This window comes from Mastigoproctus giganteus, chromosome 2 (genome assembly GCF_048544385.1).
Source record: "Mastigoproctus giganteus isolate SK-2022 chromosome 2, ASM4854438v1, whole genome shotgun sequence".
Taxonomy (NCBI): Eukaryota; Metazoa; Arthropoda; class Arachnida; order Uropygi; family Thelyphonidae; genus Mastigoproctus; species Mastigoproctus giganteus.
Genome location: NC_143576.1, coordinates 51628026 through 51652850, shown reverse-complemented (window position 1 = coordinate 51652850; position 24825 = coordinate 51628026). Strand labels below are relative to the sequence as shown.

The 24825-nt window shown below is 37.5% G+C and overlaps 2 protein-coding genes across 2 annotated transcripts in view; both read left to right on the top strand.

Annotated features, from left to right (window-relative positions):
- Window positions 1-1635: 1635 nt before the first annotated feature.
- LOC150089300 (uncharacterized) lies at window positions 1636-2624 on the top strand. Its single transcript, XM_090389941.1, has 2 exons — window positions 1636-2438; window positions 2597-2624. The coding sequence occupies exons 1-2, from the start codon at window positions 1696-1698 to the stop codon at window positions 2622-2624; spliced, it is 771 nt and encodes a 256-aa protein (XP_090246067.1). The 5' UTR covers window positions 1636-1695.
- Window positions 2523-24825, top strand: part of LOC150089299 (non-canonical pre-mRNAs endonuclease FASTKD5, mitochondrial-like) — a 237230-nt gene continuing 214927 nt past the window's right edge. The window contains exon 1 of the mRNA XM_090368479.1: window positions 2523-3106. Within this exon, the coding sequence (XP_090224605.1) occupies window positions 2632-3106 (475 nt within the window). The 5' untranslated portion in view covers window positions 2523-2631. The remainder of the gene's footprint in view (window positions 3107-24825) is intronic.

Genomic DNA, 24825 nt, shown 5'->3' with positions numbered 1-24825 from the left:
TCTCCTACGTTCAGGAACTCGCTCTTCTTTCCATACGGCTATTAAATAAGTTGCTCCGGCCTGCTTTTTGGGCGTCTGATCAGTTCGACGACACTGGGAAGCATAATAGAATTATCAGGACTCTTCTTACTGCTTTATCAAGAAGCCTGGCTATGTAGGTCTTCCTTATCTTTCTATACCAAGGCTTTTCGATCCTTTTTACTCAGCTCCAGCATATGTGTTTCCATCTTTCATCGGTTATCTCCTTCTTATTTCAACAACTCTTAAACAGCAACTCCCACAACTCATTTCTCTGTCCGCTACTTTCTGGCGATTCTCCCGGCACTTCTCGGGATTTCTTTCCAGCCGCACATCACTCAGGCATCTCCACGGGAACTCTCAAAAACTTCCAAACTGCTAAAACTCACAACTCTCCCACAAAAAAACCTCTCCTTCCCTGTCTTGCATCTCCTTTTTGTTTCAGTCGCTCATTCTATTTTGATCCAATCGTCGTTCGTTCTTCATCATCTCATTATTCTCATTCGCTCTCTCCCACTCCTTCCGTTTTTCTTGGCCCTTCCCTCTCCTGGGGTAACTTCCTGTTCACGAAATTTCCAGAAACTTCGATGAACTACTGGGCGTCTAGAAATTTCTAGATATTTCCTTGTGATCATTCCCGATTCACTTACCGCTATTAGTCCACTCTGTTTTTTCTCTACCGCTCCTTGAAATTAATAAGTGCTCAAGGAGTCGGTCTGTTTCATCTAGCGGCTAGCCATTTTCGCATAGTGTATATCGCATCCAGGGTTTCCTTCACCCTCTTAGTTCTTAAAATCTTCCTCTCCACAAGGGGGAGTCGGTTCCCTTGTTCTTTTCTTCCAAAGAGCTGCTCACTTTCTGTTTATGCGACCATGAACTGGCCTTTCGGTGCTCCCTTTGTACTAGTGTTCCAGTGCTCCCATTGTCATGTGTACCGTCCTGCTACCCACCGTTGTTACGTTAATCCTCCCCTACTTGACTGTATGGTACAGAGCGATCGCAATCTAAGCTGAAAATCATCCTATGTAAATAATATTATTTAATATATACATATTTTTTCTTGTTATGTTATAATATTTATAACATAACATTCGCTAGGATAAGTGTAAGAATTTTGTTCTTACAATCTGACACTCCCATATACCCACCTGTTTCAGGATGACTGCCATTAGTCCCTGAAACCCCCAGCACCCCTCGCTCCAAGTCGCTACTTATTCTAATAGAAGTTGTGCAAGAATCACCTTCTCCTCTGTCTGCGCCTAACAGGTTAAAAGTTTATAAAAAAATTACTAAAAGATGTTATTTTTCATTATTTTTAATTTTGTGGAATCAAATACAGAGAGCGCCGCATGTTCTTTAAGAATTTCAGTTTCGGTGAGGTGGCGGAAGATTTATGATAAGTTGTAGTTGGCTTTGATTCGAGACTTTCAATAAACGTTATCCATTCGATTTTATTGATGCTGTGATAAGAATAATAAGTGCCACAGAGTATCTTATTACTCTGTGATAAGAGTAATAAGTGCCACAGAGTATCTTATTACTCTTTGATAAATGTTATAGTGCTTCTTGAAAGTGATGTTGAGCAGATTATTTAGTTACTTGAAGCGGTAATGTTTATCCAGTTTTAAATTAGAATATGTGCGAGTTCTTTAATATTTATTTAAATGCATCTGAATTATGAAATTGGGATTATGCAGTCGATATGGGGAATATCGGTGTTCGGAAATGTTTTTATTTATCACTTTTGTTGAAAACAAAATACGGATCACAATTTTAGAAATAAGAATGCGCTTTGTGAGGATTTATCCAATTTGGGTGAAGATAACAACTCCACGCATCCATATGTCATCACTGCCTGCCACCATCACAGCTTACACTAAATTCCAACAACGGAAAGAAAACTATTATGCACATAGTGTTATGGAAAAGTTGACTGCATATAATTCTTCTATTCTTAAGGCGTCATACCTGGAAGATGTTTTTGGTAAATTAACTCATAGGGAGAGTGGGATGGTTTTAGAAGAATTTAGGTGGTTAACCGTAAACATTAAAAAGCAACAACTGAATTTAGACGAGTCTGTTCACAAGGGGACAATCAGTAGGATTGTTATGGAATTATCGAGTTTTAATGATGAAGAACTTAAAAGATGTTTTTGTTATTTATACCTGTGGCCACCAGTATATAAGGTGTATTCCTCCAGTTTCAAACGTCTGTGGAATGTCCTCGATATAGAATGTTGCGATCGTATTGAAAGATGGGAAGTGCAAGAGCAACTTCTGATAGCAGACCACTGGTTTCATCTTGGAGTGAGTCGAATAACCAAATATAATTCTATCTTGATTGACAGATTGTTTCCAAAACTCCAGTCTTTAGAACCTTATCAGGTTGTACAGTTAGCCTTTTACATCAATTTGCAAAGGCAAGTTTCACATTGTGTTATGTCACAACTAGAAGCAAAGCTTTTTGATGTTATTAAAAATATAAGCATTGAAGAATGTGGTATTATATGTCTCGGATTTTTTAAAACCGCACATGGAATTACCAATCCAGTTATCTTAGAATTAATTCTTAACAAAGCATCAGAAGAACTCCACAAAGCTTCTGATATAACGATGAGTGCCCTGCTTAAAATTTTCCGTAAAAGTGGATGCATTTTTCAAAAATTGCACGGTAGCTTGAGAATGGGCCTCATGTTGAATTACAAAAGATTTTTGAATAGATGTGTACCATTTCTTTCAAAATGGCATCCAACGGTATTAGTACATGCTGCGCTGTTAGTGACAAATTTTGAAATATATCATCATGAGATTCTTTCTGGTGTTATTTGCGGAATTACTGAAAAAACAGAAATGTTACGTTTGAAGGAGATCGATAAATTATTATTTTGTGCAACATTTTATAAAAATAATGTGGATGACAAATTCTTTCAGATTTTAATGAATGAGATAGCGTCACATTCAAGAGAGGAAGAAATTCGAAGACATCCAGGCAACATGATTTCCAGTTTAATGAGCTTAGCCATTGTTGAAAAGTATGATGAAATTTTGATTGCAAAAGTTTTCAACCCAGATTTTGTTTCAGAAATAGGTATAGTCATAATCTTATAAATATTTTAGTTTTTAAAATTAATTTTTATTCTTAATATTCTGGCATATAGGTTCTAGTTCAAGTGAAAACTGTAATAATTAAGAAACTTTATTGTGCAAGAAAAAGTTTTTATTCATGCATGTGTATGGACACATCATTAGTTAACATTTCTGAAAACTGGTGTTAGCTTAGTGTTATCCTACCTTCATTTGTTGTTATGGAACTAACAGATGTGCCACATTTTTAAAATTTGTAAATTCTTCTATGTACCTTTATACCATGTACACACAAAATTCTCTTTTTTTTTTTTTGGTAGTTGTTGGCGCATAGGCTACTGTGACCATAATGCACCGCCCAAGGTTTTTGCAGTACTTTGATCCAAGCCCGAGGCGGGAATCGAACCTGCGACCTTTGGGTTGCCATGTAGGCACTTTACCCACCCGGCTAGCCCAGTCAACTGGTTTATAGTATATTATGTTTTGATTTCAATATATTATGAGACTGATTTTTGCGTTGAGTTTAACAGATACCAGGCAAGCAGTGGCTTCTCTGAAATGACAGCAGCAGCAGGTGTCTAATCCTGTTTTAGAGCTTTGATTTTGCTGGCTAAACACAAATAGCTGACAAAAATACATTTATTTGCTTTGTGTCTGTCAAATGCTACCCGAATGTTTACGTTTCAATGTGGGGATCAGTGACCTCAAACTCTAAATAAAATGGCAAAAACTTTATTATTATTATTATTGGCTTTTCTTGTTTATTTTCATTCGATATTTTTTAAATCTGTCTAGCAATTCATAATTATTATTATTAGTGCAAATGATGCAAGAAAGCCTGCTTATAAAGCGTTAGCCAAAAAAAAGAAAAAGAAAAAACATGCCTGTTTAATACTTAATTATAAAATTTTTATATAAAATTGTATAAACCATGCCTGTTTAATACACACCTGTTTAATACAAAGTATTAAACAGGTGTGTAATATGTAAATTAAAAGGCAAAAGTAATGAATAGGACTATAATTATTCAATTAGCCATAAAAAAAAAAAACTTTTCTGACAATTTTTGATTTCCAGTGCAGCACATGGGATACTCTTTTCTCAATTTAAAAAGCAATAAAGATTAATAGAAAACTAAAACAGTATTAATATAATAAAATATTAATATAAATAAAGCTTTATATTTAAAGAAAATAAAAGCATGGAATAGTAACTCCTATAATTCATGTTTCAGATAGAGGTGAAATCTAGAAATATTAGTCAAAATACTGCTCTCCTCAGTCAGGAAATTAATAATTATTATTATTTTTTTTTAATGGCTGCCTTCCTTGTCAATCACAATTATTAAAGACCAGCAAGATATAAATACAGAGACAAATACAGTATGAATATCAAAACAGTGATGGATAATAAACTAATCAATAATATGTGACAGCATTTTGGATAAACTTTACAGATAAGTTATATATATCCAGTTAAAAAAAAAAAAGAAAAATCCTTAATTACAGTTGTATTAAGGATTTACTCATAATCGTACTATTATGGATGCTCCCATAATAGTAACAATTATGAGAGCATCCTTGGACTCAGGGGAGGTACCCACGGACTGAAGATGTGCAAATGTATCTCCAATTCGCAAAGGGAGTCATTGGTAGAACTGCAGTTAACTACTACAGTTTGGTAGTAGTTGAATTTCAGGTGTAGATTGCTAATTGCAGAATACTACAGTTCTGTAGGTCCACTGAAGCATAACAACTTAAAATGAAATAGTAGAAACTGTGACTATAAATAAATTTGATAAATTATGGATTTGGTTTAACTACCCATTGAATTTCTATTGCGACTTCTTAAGACCAGAGCATGTTGTAGCAGTCAAAAATCTGCCGACTCCAAATAGTATTCATAGAATTCATTCAGAGAGCAGGTTGAAAACTGAGTATTATGAAAGCAGTAAGTTAAATATGGCAAAGGATGCAAAAAAACTCAGCAAAGACTTCTTTACTTATGTAAACTCTAGAAGGAAGGGGATGAATCAGATTGGCCTACTTGATATTGATGGTTCGGTGTCAATGATTCTGCTCAGGCAGCTGACAAAAGGAATGAGCATTTTGCATCTACATTCACACATGAGGAAGTCTGTAAGGAAGTGGAGGACAGAAGCTTATAAAACTATTAACAGGGAGCTAAATGATTTTGTAATACTAAGAGCAAAGTGGAGAAGAAATTGTTGAAGTTAAACATAAGAAAAGCACCTGGGATGGATGGGATCTATCCAGTTATATTAAAGGAGGTAGCAAAAGGATGTAAGTAATCCCTTAGCCATAATTATGAGAACATCCTTGGACTCAGGGGAGGTACTCATGGACTGAAGATGTGCAAATGTATCTCCAATTTGCAAAGGGGGATCAGAGTGACACGAGTAATTACAGACCTGTTAGTTTGACCTCTGTTCCAGGGAAAATAATGGAGTCATTGGTTAAAGAAGCATGCAGGATCATCTAGACAAGCCTGCAGTTATAGTTCAGACATAGAATGGGTTTATTAAGGGGAAACATTGTCTGACCAATCTGATTAGATATTGTGATATGGTCACAAAGGAACTGAATGCAAAACATATTTTTGATATACATATACGTGGACTTTATGAAAACTTTTGATACCGCTGCATATTAGTAGAGGTATACGATGCAAGAAAGCAAGCATATCATCAGAAAAAAAAAAAAACTTCCACAACAAAAGATAGAAGTCTTTTGTTGTGGAAGTTTACAACCAATCAACTACCTGCTGGCTGTTCCACCAATCAACTACCTGCTGGCTAAAGACAAACTTCTGCACATCTATCCTACAACTGACTTTTCTCAATTTGAATTTATGCCCTCTCAGCTGATTATTCTGGGCAAAAGGAAGAATCCCATCAGCATTGAGCATGCTCAACCCATTCAAGGCTTTATACACCTCAATCAGATCACCTCTCAGATACCTAGTTCTCAGACACTGTAATCTGCAAAACTTAAGCCTTTCTTTGTAAGAGCAACCCTTCATTCCATTCACTAATCTTGTTGCCCTTGTCTGTACCCATTCCAACAGCTCTACATCCTTCTTAAAATGAGCCCTCCAGACCTGTATACAGTACTCAAGGTGTGGCCTGACCATTGTCTTATACAAGGGGATAATCACCTCCTTATTCTTGCCAGAAAAATTCCTGCATATCATTGACAAGACACCATGAGCTATTCTTGCCGACCATCTGCACTGCTCAGAAAACTTCATATCTGTCTGCACAATTACCCCCAGGTCCTTTTCGTTCTCTACCACTGTCAGTGTAGTACCACGGAGTTGAAACATTACTCTGGGGTTACTGCTTCTCATATGTAGTATTTTACATTTGTCAATGTTAAACTTCATTTTCCACCTCTCAGCCCATCTGCTCAACTTTTCTAGATCCTGTTGCAGCAGCATACTGTCATTAGTGTCCTTTACAACCCTAACAACCTTCGTATCATCTGGAAACTTGGACATTAAGCCTGATATACCATCATCAGTATCATTTATAAATACAGAAAACAACAATGGAACCAACACTGAGGCACCTCCGTAGTCAGGTGGATAGGAGCAGCAGTGCATAGCACATGCTTCTTGATTAGACCTGTGACCACTAAATACGGAGGATGCGGAAAGGTCAGAGAATGACCACCACATATCCGGGGAGCAATATGGCCTTAGTTGTTAATGCTGCTAAAAAAAAAAAAAAAAAAAAAAACAAATAAAGATAACCAACACTGAGGGACTCCACTAATAACATTAGTCCCCGAATGCAGTGTCCATTGATTACCACTCTGTCTTCTCCCACTCAACCATCCCTTTATCCATAGCAGCAATTTGCCTCCAATGCCACACTGCTCCCATTTGTGCAGCAGTCTTCGATGTGCAGCAGTATTAAAAGCCTTTCTAAGATCCAAATATATGATATCAAAGTTATTCCCTGAATCTAGTTCCTTTGTAACCACATCATAGTATCCAATCAAATTGGTCAGACAAGACTTCCCATTAACAAAACTATGCTGTGTCCTAGCTATAACTGAAGTCTTGTTTTCTAGATGATCCTGCAGTGCTTCTTTAACCAGTGCCTCCATTAATTTCTCTGGAACAGAAGTTAAACTAACAGGTCTATAATTACTTGTGTCTCCCTTTGATCCTTCTTTGTGAATTGGGGTCACATTTGCACAACTTCAGTCCATGTGTACCGCCTCTGAGTCCAAGGAAGCTCTCATAATTATGGCTAAGGGTTTGGTTACTTTCTTTGCTGCCTCCTCTAATATATCTGGATAGATCCCATTAACCCTTGTGCCTTTTTTATGTTTATCTTCAACAATTTATCCTCTCCTTTCCTCACATTTATTACAAAATCATCTAGCTCACTCCCATTTTAATTCACTACTGGCATTCCCCTCCCTTAATAACTCCTAATGTGTGAATGTAGATGCAAAATACTCATTTAGTTTGTTAGCCACCTGAGCAGGATCATCAACAGTTGAACCATTAATAACCAGTGGACCATCCTGATTCATCCCTTTCCTTTTAGAGTTTACATAAGTAAAGAACCTTTTGCTGTTTTTCTTTGCATCGTGTGCCAAAGATTTCTCATAATCTGCCTTTGCCTGCCTAATCTCCTTTGTGACTTGGTTACAGACCACCTTATATCTATCATAGGCTTCCATGTCACCCATTAATTTATATGTATCTCATGCATTTTTCTTCTTTGCCACATGTCTCATAGTTCATCTGATATCCATTTAGGCTTAAACCTTGAACAATATTTCTTAGTTGGTATGTAAAAGCCTAATAACTTCCAAGATTAATTCTTTGAATGCCTCCCATTTTGAATTTGCTGCTGTTAACATCATCAGTTGGACCCAACGTATAGAATTTAAGTACTGTCTCAGACTACCATAGTCGCCTTTACCCCTGATGGTAGTTACCTTTTTGAGTAAATCCCACTTCAGCACACTGTGATCATTGTAGATTCTTAATGCATGAAGAATCACTACTGATAATCAGATCAAGAGTATTACTCCCTCTAGTTGCCTCATGATGGTTGCCTCAAAATGAAGACTACTATACAAATTGGAGGTGTATGGTGTAAGGGCAGGTTGCTGCTATTGAAAGGGGTGGTTGAGTGGGAGAAGACAGAGAGTGGTGTTCAATGGGCACTACTTTTCATGGTCTAAATGGTATTAGTGGAATCCCTCAGGGTTCAGTGTTGGGCCCATTGTTGTTTTCTGTATTTATTAATGAAATTGATGAAGGCATATCAGGCTTAATGTCCATGTTTGCAGACTATATGAAGGGTGGCAGGGTTGTTAATGATAGTATGCTACTGCAAGATGATCTAGAAAGGTTCAGCAGTTGGGCTGAGTGGTGGCAACTGAAGTTTAACATCGACAAGTGCAAAGTATTACATACAGGTAGCAGTAACCCCAGAGTAATGTATCAACTGGGTAGTAATACACTCAGGATAGTGGAGATTGAAGAAGACATGGGGGTAATTGTGCAGTCAGATATGAAGTTTTACGAACAATGCAGACAAGTTGCATTGCTCATACGATCTTGTCAGTGATACACAGGAATTTTGCCAATTGGGATAAGAAGGTGATTATCCCCTTATATATGTATAAGGCAATGGTCAGGCTACATCTTGAATATTTCGTACAGGCCTGGATACTTCCTTACTGCATACTTCCTCATTTTAGGAAGGATGTAGAGCTGCTGGAAGGAGTACAGAGAACGGCAAAGAGATTGGTGAAAGGAACAAATTGTTGCTCTTACCAAGAACGACTTGAGGTCTGCAAATTGCAGCATCTTGAGACTAGGCATCTGTGAGGTGTATAAGGCCTTGAATGGTTTGAGCAAGCTCGTTGCTGATGGGATTCTTCCTCTTGCTTATATTTCCTTACTGCAATCTGAATTTATGGGGCATAAATTCAGATTGGGGAGAGCAAGTTGTAGAATAGACGTGCGGCAATTTGCTTTTAGCCAGCGGGTGTTTGATTGCTGGAACAAAACGTTGGAGTTTTGCAGAACGTGTTAAATATTTTGTTATTCAGCATGTCATGAAGAGCTCCTGTAGCAAATGGTTCTGCCTTTTTTTTTTTTTATTTAATTATATTTTTGCCAGTAGAGATAAATTCAGACGATGTATAAGAAAAAAAATTTCTGCAACCTTCTCTTTCCTAATACCAAGTGAAAATGTTTGGGTTAGAATCCTGTTCAGATGAGAACTTATTTTTAACTATATGTAGGAACTGTTTTATTATTGTTTACTGCAGGTAATATGCAAAGGTTTCAGGTGTGCATGCTTGTTTTTTTGCTGATGCTGTATAAGCTTGCATTCTTGCATCATTTGCAACTATTAATACTAATATGATGATAGTCATGCAGAAATTAGATTCTTAGTGGTTGCTCTGTGAACATCTCAGTTATTTGTTTTTTGTGAGATGGTCACATTATGAATTTACTATTTATGTAAATGAATTATTTCGTTATCCTGTTATTCGTTTGAACTGTTTGCTTATTCCATTAATCACAAAATGTCTGAAATATGAGTTATATTCCAAATTTTAATTCAGTAGAAAATAGGGGCTTGATGTTGCCATTTGTTGTTTTAAATCACAGTTCCTTGAAACGTGGTTTGCATTTCAATTTTTGTTAACGTCCAGGAGAGGAAATAAATAATTAAAAAAGTTGAATGACTATTTCATTGTAAAATCTCTGCAATGAAGTGAAAATAATTAGGGTCAATATGTTATAATTATAATTAACTTGTAATTAATTGCTAAAATGTTACTTAATTACTTTTCAATACCATTAATAACAGAAAATGAAAAAATTCATTTAATTTTAAAATTCTGACAGAGAGAGAGAGAGAAGCAAAGCATATCGACACAAAAAGGTAAAACCAATAAAATGTAATTTATGTATATTAACTTGATTTACAAACAGAAACAAAAATACAGTAATAGCCCTTAAAAATAATGGTGAAGGTTCAATTCTGAAAAGTTTTGTTACAATCAGGATCAGAGATTGAAATTTGTACAAGTCATGAAAATAAACTACTTAATTTTTTTGGAGTTTTGCAGAACGTGTTAAATATTTTGTTATTCAGCATGTCTTGAAGAGCTCCTACAGCAGATGGTTTTATCTTTTTTTTTTTTTTATTTAATTATTTTTTTGCCAGTAGACATAAAACCAGACAATGATGTATAAGAAAAAAATTTCTGCAATCTTCTCTTTCCTAATAACAAGTGAAAATTGTTTGGGTAATGTTTCTGTTCAGATGGGAACTTATTTTTAACTATGTGTAGGAACTGTTTTAATATTGCTGATTGCAGGTAATATGCAAAGGTTTGAGGTGTGTGTGTGTTTTTTTTTTTTTTTTTGCTGATGTTGTATAAGCTTGCTTTCTTGCATCATTTGCCACTACTAATACTAATATGTTGATAGTCTTACAGAAATTAAAGATTTTTAGTGGTTGCTCTGTGATGTGAAGAAATAATAGCCTTAAAAATAATGGTGCAGATTCAATTCTGAAAAGTGTTTTTTTTTTAGTTTATATTTAATTATATTTTTGCCATTAGACATAAAACTAGGCAAAGATGTATAGGAAAAAAAATTTCTACAATCTTCTCTTTCCTAATACCAAGTGAAAATTGTTTGGGTAAGGATCCTGTTCAGATGGGAACTTATTTTTAACTATGTGTAGGAACTGTTTTAATATTGCTGATTGCAGGTAATATGCGAAGGTTTGAGGTGTGCGTGCGTGCATGCATGTGTGTGTGTTGTTTTTTTCTGCTGTTGCTGTATAAGCTTGCTTCCTTGCATCATTTGCCACTACTAATATGATGATAGTCGTGTAGAAATTAAAGATTCTTAGTGGTTGTTCTGTGAAGAAATAATATCTCTTAAAAATAATGGTGCAGATTCAATTCTGAAAAGTTTTTTATAATCAGGATTAGAGATTGAATTTTGTACAAGTCATAAAAATAAACTACTTGAATTTTTTTTGGAGTTTTGCAGAACTTGTTAAATGTTTTGTTATTCAGCATATCTTGAAGAGCTCCTATAGCAACTGTTTTTTTTTTTTTTTTTTTCTCTAGTTAATTATATTTTTTCCCATATACATAAAAACCAGACAAAGATGTATAAGAAAGAAAATTTCTGCAATCTTTTCTTTCCTGATACCAAGTGAAAATTGTTTAAGGATCCTGCTCAGGTGGTAAATTATTTTTGACTATGTGTAGGAACTTTGTTTTAATATTGCTGATTGCAGGTAATATCCAAAGGTTTGAGATATATTTATTTTATTTTATCTTTTTGCTGATGCTGTATAAGCTTGCTTTCTTGCATCATTTGCCATTACTAATACTAATATGATGTGATAGTCATGCAGAAATTAAAGATTCTTAGTGGTTGCTCTGTGAACATCTTGCTTATTTCTTTTTAGTGAGATGTTCACATTATGAATTTACTATTTATGTAAATGAATTATCTTGTTATCCTGTTATTTGTTTGAACTATTTGCTTATTCCATTAATCACAGCCGACCGGGCTAGCCGAGTGGGTAAAGTACCTGCCCGGCAACCCAAAGGTCGCGGGTTCGATTCCCGCCTCGGGCTTGGATCAAAGTACTGCAAAAACCTTGGGAGGTGCAATATGGCCACAGAGGCCGATGCGCCAACAACTACCAAATCAAAAAAAAAAAAAAAAAAAATCATTAATCACAAAATGTCTGACATATGAGTTGTTTTACAAATTTTAATTCTGTAACAAATTGGTACATTACAAAAATGTTGACCACATATTAAGTTGTCAGGTGCATGCTGTTGCCATAATTTTGATTTTTTAAATCAGAAGATCCATGAAACATGGGTTGCATTTTGATTTTTGTTAACATCCAGGAGAGGAAAAAATATTTTAAAAAGTTGAATCAATATTACATTGTAAAATGTGTCCAATGAAGTGAAAGCAATTAGTTCCATATAATTAATTGGTAAAATGTTACTTGGTTCTTTTCAGTGCTGTTAATTTTATTTTAGCCAGTTAATAAGTAGTTTTATTTATAACTAGTTTTAACGAGTCATAAGGAATAAGTTGCCTACATGGGTGTGTAGAGGCAGATTGTTTGGGGAAATTCAAAGGTCAGCTGGATAATTCAATTACCTAATGGAGGAGAGAAATGCATAGGTTGTCTATTTCCTTTTCTCTTATTAATTATTTTTTTTAATTTTCTTATTAATGTTATTTTATTTTTATTATTATTTTGTTTATTTATTTATTTTTTTTTTTTTTGTCTGATGCAGCATAAGCCATAGGCTTCCTTGCACCATGTGGCCATTGGTAAAGTAAAACTTCCATTTGTTGTGGAAGTTGAGAGCTTACATAAATTCAAGGCAGAATTAGGCAGTTTTGGAGTGAATAGATAAGTGAAATGGGATTTTTTTTTTTTTTTTTTTTTTGCTGATTCTGTATAAGCTTGCTTTCTTTCATCATATGCCAATACTAATTCTAATGGCACCTCTGTAGCCAGGTGGAAAGGAGCAGCAGTGCGTAGCACACGCTTCTTGATTAGACCGGGGTTCGAGACCGTCACCACCAAATACGGAGGATGCGGAAAGGTCAGGGAATGACCACCGCATATCCCGGAGCAATATGGCCTTAGTTGCTAATGCTCCTGAAAACCAAATAACAACAACAACAACTAATTCTAATATGCATCCCAAGCATTTTACTGCCATCCATCTGTTTATTCCTTGAAAAGTATGTCTTGTTTGCTACAAAAAGCTTTTTACGATTTTATCTCTGAATGCTTGCATTTAGAATTTGCTGTTGGTTACTTCATCAGTTGGTCCCACCACATAGAATTTATAAACTGTCTCAGATCATTGTAGTCAGCGTTATGAAAGCAAAACCCTTTCCCTTGACAGTAGTAAACGTTTAAGTTAATTCTAACAATATACTTAGATTACTAGACATCAAGTTATATGCACTACTAAAATAAAGCAATATGCGCCAAAATGCTAATATATGCACAATTTTTACATTTATAATTCATTTATTACAATTAATTCCACCCCAATTTCTTTGTATTCAGCATGTTAAAGTAATAAAACCATTTATGAAAAATTTTAACATCTTTTTAAAAAGTTTTCCTTTCAAACTCACACAAGAATATTTGTTAAAATACACAATAATATATTTCTCAAAGTGGTTTGTTGTAAATTTGTAGTATCCAAGATCATTTTATACACAGAGTTTTATTTATTAAATTTCAAGAAGAGGCTTTTGAAGCTTCTTCTTGAAATGGAAGTTCATTTCCTTTCCCATTTATGAATTCATCTATTTTCCTTAAAGTGTGTGTGAAATCCTGGGTTTTTTTAAAAAACATTATTATATTTTCTTCTCATTTCTTCTCCTGTGCCTCCAGCTATGAAATTTGCAGTTGAACTTTTCTCATCTTCCCACTTGCACTACTCAAAGAAGGTAACCAAATGAAATGGTTCTGAAGGAACAATAAATGTTTTCTAGAAAAAGAATAAAAAAAAACATTGCCTTAGCACTGCTAATAGCTACTGGATGCATACTATCCAAGGAATCTATAAATTCTTTTATAGAATCAAAAATTTTTAGCATAATCAATGCTTTTTTTTAACCATGTTCCCCACCTTGTAACAACAGGATCAGATGGGAGAGGAAGAGTAGGCAGCATATTTCTGTAAGTTGCTACTCTCGAAAGTGTTTTTGACAAAATCTTTTTAATATTATAAATAAATTCATTCATTTCACCAAAATTCTCCTGAATTGCCCCTACCAAACTATGTAAGGCATGGGCCAAGCAATTAACATGGACCATATTTTTTTTTTTTATGAAAATCCCAAACACGAGAGGCATTCAAACCTATAGTACTTAATATTGTGCATAGCGTGGAGGTTGAGAAGATGAAAGAAGATATTTGTTGACATTAGACTTGAACTTCTGTAGAATGTAATTTTCAGGAAATTACAATCTACATTGTATAAGGCAATAGTTAGGCCACAAGATGTGGCCTAACTGTTGCCTTATACAATGTTATAATCACCTCAGCCATAATTATGAGAGAATCCATGGATTCAGAGGAGGTTCCCATGGACTGCAGATGTGCAAATGTATCCCCAGTTCACAAAGGGTGATCAAAAGTGACACAAGTAATTACAGACCTGTTAGTTTAACTTCTGTTCCAGGAAAAATAATGGAGTCACTTGTTAAAGAAGCAATGCAGGATCGTCCAGACAAGACTGCAGTTATAATTCAGACACAGCATGGAATTGTTAATGGGAAGGCTTGCCTGACCAATTTGATTGGATACTATGATGTGGTCACAAAGGAACTGGATGCAAAAAAATTTTGATATCACATACTTGGATTTTGGGAAAGCTTTTGATACTGTTGCACATAAAAGACTGCTGTGCAAATTGGAGGAGTGTGGCATTAAGGGCAAGTTGCTGCTGTCAATAAAGGAATGATTGAGGGGGAAGAAGACAGAGTGGTAATCAATGGACACTGCTCTTCATGGACTGTTATTAGTGCAGTCCTCCAGGGTTTGATTTTGGGCCCCATTGTTGTTTTCTATATTTATCAGTGATACTGATGAAGGTATATCAGGCTTAATGTCCAAGTTTGCACATGATACAGAGGTAGGCAGGGTTTTTAGGGTTTTTAATTTTGCTAGGAGGGATAAGAAGGTGATTATCCCCTTGTATAAGGCAATGGTCAGGCCACACCTTGAGCTTCTGGAACAAGTACAGAGAAGGGCAGTGAGATTGGTGAGAGGAACAAAGGGGTGCTCTTAATAAGAAAGGCTTAAGTTCCGCGAAGTGGAGCGTGTGGAGACTTGGTGCCTGCGGGGTGATTGAGGTGTATAAGGCTTTCAATAAACGTTTGGGAATCCAAAAGTACATCACTAAGGGTGTCAAGGCTTACTCAGGATTTCTAAGAGGTACAAACTAAAGTTTATAATGATATATGCACCAACCTCGAGCCACGATGATGAAGAGGTTGAAGAAATGTACATCGAAATTGAGAGAGTTCTAGACAACCATAAAACTCACTACACCATCATTATCGGGAACTTCAATGCTAAGATTGGAAAGAGACAAAACAGCACAGAAATGGAAACTAGGAAATTTTTGATTTGGAGAAAAAAATAAGAGGTGAAAGATTTGTGGAATTCGCATAATCTAGAGAAATGTCAGAAAAAATCTGAAGAATTAGAGAAAAATCTTAATCATTTATGCAGAGTTAATAAGCATTTTGGATTAAAGATGGATATGGATAAAATGAAAGTAATGATGATCAAGTATAGCACAGGAAGGGATATAATCACTGAAGGCGAAGAAATTGAAAAGGTGTATTCATTTACTTATCTTGGACAAGTCATTAGCTGTAATAATGGTAAATGGCTGGAAGTCAGGTGACAAATAAATTTTGGATGGATAGCATCTGGGAAATATAGTCACATACTGAGGAGTAATCCTAATTTGTCTAAAATGTAAAATAATGAACAAATGTATACTCCCCACCATGAGTTATGAAAGTGAAACTTGGGTACTCTCCAAAAGAATGGAAGAGAAGCTGAAACTACACAGAAAATATATGAAAGATTAATTTTTAACAGAGTATCAGTATACTACACAGAAGCAGGATATCACTCAGATAATCAGTATGGCTTTATGCAGGGCAACTCTATGGACGATGCCATGCTCCACCTACTAGCATCAGTACAAAACACAGAGGAAAATATATGTTGGCAATTTCTATAGACTTTGCTGGGGCATAGTATCCTTAAGAGATGCCACCAGATAAATGTCCCACAAAATAGCGTTCCAATGTCCCAAACCTTAAAGACAAGTGTCTTGGTTTGCACAAGTTAGCATTAGTAGAGGCATATAATGCAAGAAAGCAAGCTTATTTTTTTTATTTTTTTTTTATGAAAACCCCAAACACGAAAGGTATCAAAACCTATAGTACTTAGTACCATGCATGGGTTGAAGGAGAAGTATGGGGGGAGGGGGATGCCGGAAACTTTGCTCTAGAGACTAAACATGGGTTTCACCACTTCAAACCTCCAATAAGCAAAGTGATGGTATTTCACCGGTTGATGAAAGTCATCTACCACCTTGCAGCATCAGCTAAAATAAAGAAAAAAAAAAAAAAAAAAAAACACTTCCACTTCACCCCTCCGTTCGTTCGAAATACCTGTCCAGCTGAGCCTTAAATTTATTTAGGCTATCAACTTCAGCAACAAGGGATGGAAGTCTGTTCCACCAACCAAATACCCACTGTCTAAAGGCAAATTTCCACACATCTATCCTACATCTGTCTTTCCTCAATCTGAATTTATGCCCTCTCAGGTGATTATTCTGAGCAAGAAGAAGAATCCCATTGGCATTGAACATGCTCAAACCATTCAAGGCTTTATACACCTCTGTCAGATCACCTCGCCGGTGCCTAGTCTCCAGACACTGTAATTTGCAGAACTTAAGCCTTTCTTCGTAAGAGCAACCCTTTGTTCCATTCACTAATGTTGTTGCCCTTCTCTGTACTCGTTACAGCAGCTCTACATCCTTCTTGAAACGAGGCCTCCAGACTTGTATACAGTACTCAAGGTGTGGCCTGACCATTGCTTTATACAAGGGAATAATCACCTCCTTATCCCTGCTAGAAAAGTTCCTGTATATCATTAACAAGACACCATGAGCTACTCTTGCAGCTCGTCCGCACTGCTCAGAGAACTTTATATCTGCCTGCACAATTCCTTTTCAGGGCCTTTTCATTCTCTATCACTGTCAGTGTAGTACCAATACTACCTACTAATAGCAGTAGATTTCGCAGGAGCATTTGACAGGTGGGCAAGTATCCTTCGCAGACTTAGGCAAGCAAATATTCCATTAAATTTATACAAATGCATCGAAAACTACTTATCAAATAGGAAAATTACAATCTCCTGAACGTACCGAAGAATTACCAGGTCAATCTACAGAGGTTGCCCCCAGGGTTCAGTCCTTGGTCCTTTTTTGTGGAACATTGTCCTGGATGAGCTCCTTGGACTGGACCTAGGTCCTGTAGCTATACAAGCCTTTGCTGATGATGTGACCATCTCGATTGAGGCTGACAGCAGAGCTTCTCTGGAAGCCAGAGGAAACCAGGCACTTCAAATCCTTCAGAACTGGGCAGCCCTACACAAACTAAGACTCTCACCCCAAAAGACACAATCCATTCTCCTGCAGGGATCACTGCAGCCTACTAGAAACCCTACTATCAAACTTCAAGGCCAAACCGTCAAGCTAGTTTCTACGTTAAAACTACTGGGAATAGTACTTGACCCTAAGCTCACTTTCTCTCCGCATCTTGCACAAATACAAAAGTGAAAGTGAGAAACTACACTGCTCTCATTGCACGTGTGAGTATTGATTTGTACAGTAAGATTCTGTTCAAATCAATCTTCCCTCCCTTCATAACGTATGGATCAGGGGTCTGGTTTCGCAGGGCAACTCTTTACAACAACAAACATAAACTGGGAACCATCCAGCGCACCATCCTTCTTACTATTACAAGGGCATGCTGCACAGTTAGCAACCTAGCCCTTCAGGTTCTTGAGGGCGTCCTTCTGCTTGATCTGGAGGTTATTCGAAGGGGCCTCCACTACTGTCTATCCAGGGGTATACCAGCAACTATCCTTGGACACTCCATCAATAACCTGAATGAAATCAGGCAGGAAAAGAAAAAAATTGCCATCCTACTACTTCAGACCTGGCAGGACAGATGTACTGCTACCGACAAGGGCTCAATCACCAAGAACTTTATACCTTATGTGAATGCTGTATTTCCTCAATCTCCAAATTGGTTTTCTCCTGGTCTTTATACCACCTACCTTATTACTGGACACGGATCAATAAACCATAAATTAACATCCATGGGAATCATCGACAACCCCTACTGTGCATGTGGTGAAATAGAAGACTGGAACCATCTAGTATATACCAGTCAACACTATGAGGACCTCCGCAGCATCCTGTTTACTCGTATACAAGATAACCCTCAAGGAAATGAACACTTATTCATCACAGAAGAAAACTACTACTATGAGTTTACCAAGTTTGCAAAAACCCTCTTCACAAGACGGAGCACCCTATTGCCAACACAAAATAGGAATAACCCAAACATCTGATCCTAACCTAACTGGCCAACTGATCTTAACCTGGATAGGATCAAATGGCGTATGGACTACCTCATTCCTCAGGGGCAACTTGCACATGGCTCTCTTGCTGTCTTATTTATCGTCCTTCCCCTTTCAACTGATGGCGCTTATTGCTCCATTGATAACCTGGAGAATACCTTCACCTTCGCCTATCTCAGTGTAGTACCACAGAGTTGATACGTTGCCCTGGGGTTGCGACACAGTCATCTTACATATGCATTTCTGCTGAGGGCAGATGACTGTCCTATGTGTGAGAACTGTGACACCTATTTAAGTATACGTCACATTTTAACCGAGTGTCCACGTTTTAGACATGAACGTGACTTTTATTTTACCGATTTTAGTTATCTGGCTGAGAATTATACACTCAGTCAGATTTTATCTGACAATGACAATGTGTCTGCTGTTTTTAGCTTTTTAAAATCAGTAAGCCTTTTTACCCATATTTAAAATTGAATTGTTATTGCTTTGCTGATATATTTTTTACTTTTATACCTTTAATATCTATGTTATATCTCGACATGGTGGCCTAACTAATTAGGTCACTGAATATTTTAATTTTTTGTTGCTAATGTGCCAATAAACCCCAAATCAAATCAAATCAAAGCCCTGGGGTTGCTGTTTCTCATATGTAGTACTTTACATTTGTCAATGTTAAACTTCATTTGCCACCCTCTCAGCCCATCTGCTCAACCTTTCCAGATCCTGTTGCAGCAGCATAGCATCAGTAGTGTCCTTAACAACCCTGCCAACCTTTGTATCATCTGCAAACTTGGACATTAAGCTTGATATACCATCATTAATATTATTTATAAATACAGAAAACCATAATGGACCCAACACTCAGCCCTGAGGGACTCCACTAATAACATTAGTCCACGATGAGCAGTGTCCATTGATTACCACTCTGTCTTCTCCCCCTCAACCACCCCTTTATCCATTGTAGCAATTTGCCTCCAATGCCACACCTCCAATTTGTGCAGCAGTCTTCCATGTGCAACAGTATCAAAAGCCTTTTGAAGATCGAAGTATATAATATCAAAGTTATTCCCTGCATCCAGTTCTTTTGGGACTGCATCATAGTATCCAATCAGATTGGTCAGGCAAGATTTCCCCTTGACAAAACCATGCTGTGTCCAAGCTATAACTGAAGTCTTGTCTAGATGATCCTGCAGTGCTTCTTTAACCAGTGCCTCCATTAATTTTCCTGGAACAGAAGTTAAACTCACAGGTCTATAATTACTTGCGTCAGCCTTTGATCCTCCTTTGTGGATTGGTGTCACATTTGCACATCTCTCCTGGGTACCTCCTCGGAGTCCAGTGAAGCTCTCATAATTATGGTTAAGGGTTTGCTTACTTCCTTTGCTCCCTCATTTAATATAACTGGATAGATCCCATCCACCCCAGGTACCTTTCTTGTGTTTATCTTCAACAATTTCTCCTCCACTTTACTCTCAGTTATTACAAGATTATCTTACTCTCAGTTATTACAAGATTATCTAGCTTACTGGTAGAGTTGAATATACCTCTGGCATTCCCCTCGCTGAATAACTCCTCATGTGTGAATGTCGATGCAAAATATTCATTTAGTTTGTTAGCTACCTGAGCAGGATCATCAATAGTTGAACCATCGATATCAAGTGGACCAATCTGATTCATCCCCTTCCTTCTAGAGTTTACATAAGTAAAGAACTCTTTGCTGTTTTTCTTTTCATCCTTTGCCAAAGATTTCTCCTAATCTGCCTTCGCCTGCCTAACCTCCTCTGTAACTTGGTTACAGATCAACTTATATCTGTCATAGGCTTCTGTGTCACATGCTAATGTATAAGTATCCCATCCATTTTTCTTCTCTGCCATATGTCTCATTAGTTCATCTGACATCCATTTAGGCCTAAACCTTGAACAATATTTCTTAGTTGGTATGTAAAGCTTAGTAATTTCCAAGATAAGTTCTTTGAATGCTTCCCAATTTGAATTTTCTGTTGGTAATTTCATCAGTTGGTCCCACTATATAGAATTTAAATACTGTCTCAGACCATCGTAGTCGCCTTTACGAAAGCAAACCCCTTCCCTTTACCCCTGATGGTAGTTACCTCTTTGAGTAAATCCCACTTCAGCACACTGTGATCACTGCCACCTAGTGGTTCCTTTATCTGCAGATTCTTAAGGCACGAAGAATCACTACTGATAATCAAATCAAGAGTATTACTCTCTCTAGTTGCCTCCTGAACATGCTGATGTAGAAAAAAATCATCCAATAAATCCACAAAAGTCTTGCTAGTGTGTGAGTGACCAACCCACAAATTCCAGTCAATATCTGGGAAATTAAAATCAGCCATTATAAGACTCTATGATTTACTGGCCCACTCTATTTCCCTGTACAGTTTCTTATTATTTCATCAGAGTCATTAGGCCTATAGCACACTCCTACTCTCAATTTTGATCTCCCAATGCTTATGTCACACCAAACTGACTCTACACTGCACTGTCCAGCGATGTTGACTGGCTTCACTTCCTTGGATTTTATGTGTTTCTTAACTAATAGCATAACCTGTCCTCCCTTCTTATCCTGTCTATCCTTTCTATACACATTGTACTCCCCAAATTCCAGTTCTGCATTCCTTATATCTGTGTGACACCACGTCTCTGATATCCCAACAATATCTGCCTTTGATATTTTGAGCAATACCTCAAATTCATTTATTTTATTTACCAAACTCCTAGCATTGGTGTACACGAAGTATACATGCACCTGTTCCTATTCTTAGCTACCCTAACACAACACAGCCCATGTGTTTACTTGTACCGCAATGACTCCCAGCAGTCTCTGAAATATCCTGCATCTTGTTTTCCAGGCTGCTGCTCATTCCAATAGAAGCAGTGCAAGAATCACTTTCACCTCTGCCAGTGGCTACCGTTAATCTATTAGTCCTTGTATCCCCCCCCCCAAAGCTAGCAGTTTTCCGACCCACCTAACACTGCCTCGATAGCATCAGCAAATATTCTTGCACCCTTTCTATTTAAGTGTATCCCATCTCTGTAGAGTAGTCTCACCTGTTAACAAGTACAGACCAGGCAGAAAAAAAATTCTACCCCTTGAGCCTTGCACAATCTTTCCAGGGCCGAATTGATTGACAAGGTTCTCATCATATACTCCCTCCTGTCGTGTCTGGGCAGAATTTCAGATACTTTCAAATTAAACCCTAATTCACGGCTTTTTTTCAACAGTGACCTATACTTGTTAAGTAATTCTGCCGGTCTCCTACTCTTAATATCATTAGTGCCAACGTGTACAACTATATCACCTTTTGTACACTTAAATGATGATATCCGCTCTACAATGTCAACCTTTGCCCCTGGCAGACATACCCTGATCCTGTTCCACCTATCCTTTTTTACAAAGCATGTTCCCTGTTTCCCTGACAATAGTCACCAACAACTACTAGTTCCTGTGGGACCAGTGCATTCTGCCTAGGGGGTTTCCGCTGTTTTGTGCGATGACCAAGTGCAAGCTCTGGTGTTGATGTGGGCAGCTGAGAGCTTGATGGGCCCCTCAATTTAGATCCTTCCAGGACATCCACCCTATCCTTCAAGCTCTCATATAGGCCCACAATAACACTGAGTTGTTGCCTGATTTCGTTACACTCTTTGCATCGCGCACACACAAAGACATCCCCCATGGCAATATCATGTCCCGTCCCCGATTGCTCCACAAACATCATGCAAGCAGCGCATTTTAAAAGGCTGTGATTCAGAGGGCAACTGCCCCCCTCAGTTCTCCCCTGAGCCACAGCACTCCAATTAGCTTGAGCCTTTTGCTTTGCTGGGAGTTGACATGCCCTGTGAATAAAGGTTGCTTGTAGGGCTCAGTCCTTTGCCTTTTCTTCTGGACATTTTTTCTAGATCAATTTCTGGCCTTGAATTTGGGCCCTGTGGGGAGCCTAGCCTTTGCAGATGATTTGATTCTCCTTGTAAAATGAAATACAAGAGTGGTTATAGAGCGAAGATCAAATGCTGCCCTCTTGCAACTGCAGGAGTGGGCACAAATGCACACTCAGGATATCACTGTAAAAAACTACATCTATATTTTTGAAAGAAAACTGAAGGAGTCCCCCTTAAAGAACCCCCCCAAATTAAAATTATTGGAAAAACCGTAATGTTGTCTGAATTAAAATACCTAGGGCTGTATTTGATTCAAAATTAACTTTTTATCCCCATTTAGCATATTTGGCAAAAACGTGAGAAGCTATGCAGGCATGTTTGCCAGGATCAGTAGGGCTTACTGGAGGCTCAAAAGAAAGACCCTGGCAATCATATACTGAGCAGTTTTCTTGCATGTTATCACCTATGGAGCCAGTGTGTGGTTTACCTATCAGAAACAGGAACAAATTAAACACAATTCAGAGAACAATACTTCTCACTATCAGCACGGCATTTTGCACTGAGTACACCGCTACTGCAGGTGCCAGCTGGTGCTCTCCCATTTCATGTGGAATTAGCAAAGAGGCCTATATTATAGACCCAGGAAGGGCATACCCACAGAATTTCTGGGGATAGCCCTTGACACAGCCAATAACATCAAGGCTGAGAGAAAAAAATAGCCACAAAGCTCCATGAGCAATGGCAATCAAATTGGGAGCAGGAAACCATAGGTGCTATTACCAAAAGGTTTCTGCCACAGGTGGCAATAGTTAGTCCAAAGCCACCCCCCTGGACTTTTTACAACCTTTATATTGACAGGTCATAGTTCCCTAAAAGCAAAACTAACTTCCTTAGGGCTGACTGATCACCCCCAATTGTACCTGTGGCAAAGTGAAGACTGTGCACACATCCTTTATGAATGTATAATTTGTGAAATCCAAAGAATATAGTTGATATCAGAGATTGGCCCCCTCCCCAGGGACAAGAACACCTTTTCATAATAGAAGAAAAAATATATAAAGCCTTCACCAACTTGACTCAACAAGTATTTGAAGTAAGAAGAAACATGCAGAGACAGGCCTTACAGTACCAACTCCCTCCACTACCAACAGTCTGTGATTGTTGGTAGTGGAGGGATGTACACATTGTCCTTCACATAACCCCACAAAAAAAAAAAATGAAGATTTTGTTCCTTGAAATGCTAACACACACAGTATGCTTTCTCCGGCCTGGTCACTGTTTTGCCATTCTGGCAAATGTAGTGCCGTATACTGGGTAGAATGCAAAACTGGCAGAAGCTGGACAAAGTTTGTCATCTATTGCACGGAATTAGGTCTCGCTGCTTCAACAGTGAATACTATTTTAAGGGACAGTGCACGTACAAAGGAACGTGTTAAAGGATCAATGCATTTAAGATCAGTAGTGATCACAAAACAGCATTCAGGTGCAATATTGAAGATGGAAAAGCTATTAATAATATGAATGGAAAATCAGATTCAGAAGCATCTGATTGAACCCCCAAGTCCAATGGCCATTCAAGCAAAAGCAAGAAGTATTTATGAAGATAAGGATAAGTACCACAAACCCCAAGCCAAGTTCGTGGCAAGCTATGGGTGGTTTAATAGGTAGTTTGGAAACCAGCATTGTGCTGGTTTCCAAAACATTAAAGTGTGTGGTGAAGTTGCCAGTGCCGATTCTGCAGCTGCAGAGAATTTTTGTGATGTGTTGGAATAAACCCCTTCGAAATCTCTACAGCCCTCAACTTGCACTGTGGCATGCTTATCAGTTGGAGAGTTAATTCTGGCAACAGTGCTTGAAAGGTAAAACTTGCTGACGTTTATGCCTGTCTCCTCTCTCTTTCTGTAATTTTATAATTTTGAAATTTTTGTATTTTTTGTTGTTTGTTATTTGGTTTTTAGGAGCATTAGCAACTAAGGCCATATTGCTCCGGGGATATGCGGTGGTCATTCCCTGACCTTTCCACATTCTCCGTATTTGGTGGTGACGGACTCGAACCCCGGTCTAATCAAGAAGCGTGTGCTGCTCCTTCTCACCTGGCTACGGAGGCACCTTTATATTTTTTACACTTTTGTAATTTTTCCTGTGCATGAGATAAAAAAATTGAATAAGTAATTCTATTTACACATTCGTCAAACATTTCTTTTTTGCTTCAATCAAATTTACAAGTGCTGCATAAACATTTAGGGAAATTCCGACTTACGTAGAGTTCTGCGGAACGCAACCCTTATGTAAGCCGCAGAGTGGCTGTATTGTTAAATATATAGCTTTACAATATGCACACTAACGTTATATACACAAATGAATTTAGCTACTAATCACTCAATCAATACTACATCAAACACTCATTGCATACTTCCTTAGCATGCAAGACATGCAGCCAGGGACTGCACCCCCACTGAATAGTAATAGTAAGTTGAGGGGCCTAAGGAAGCAGTGCAGAGAAAATGGAATTGATTGAGAGATAAGTGAAACAAATGCTCGAAAGAATGAA

Coding starts and splice junctions, on each gene's coding strand:
- LOC150089300 (XM_090389941.1), top strand. CDS start 1,696: ATGAAATTGGGATTATGCAGTCGATATGGGGAATATCGGTGTTCGGAA. Junction 2,439..2,596: donor TTTTACATCAATTTGCAAAG/GCAAGTTTCACA, acceptor TTCTTAACAAAG/CATCAGAAGAACTCCACAAA.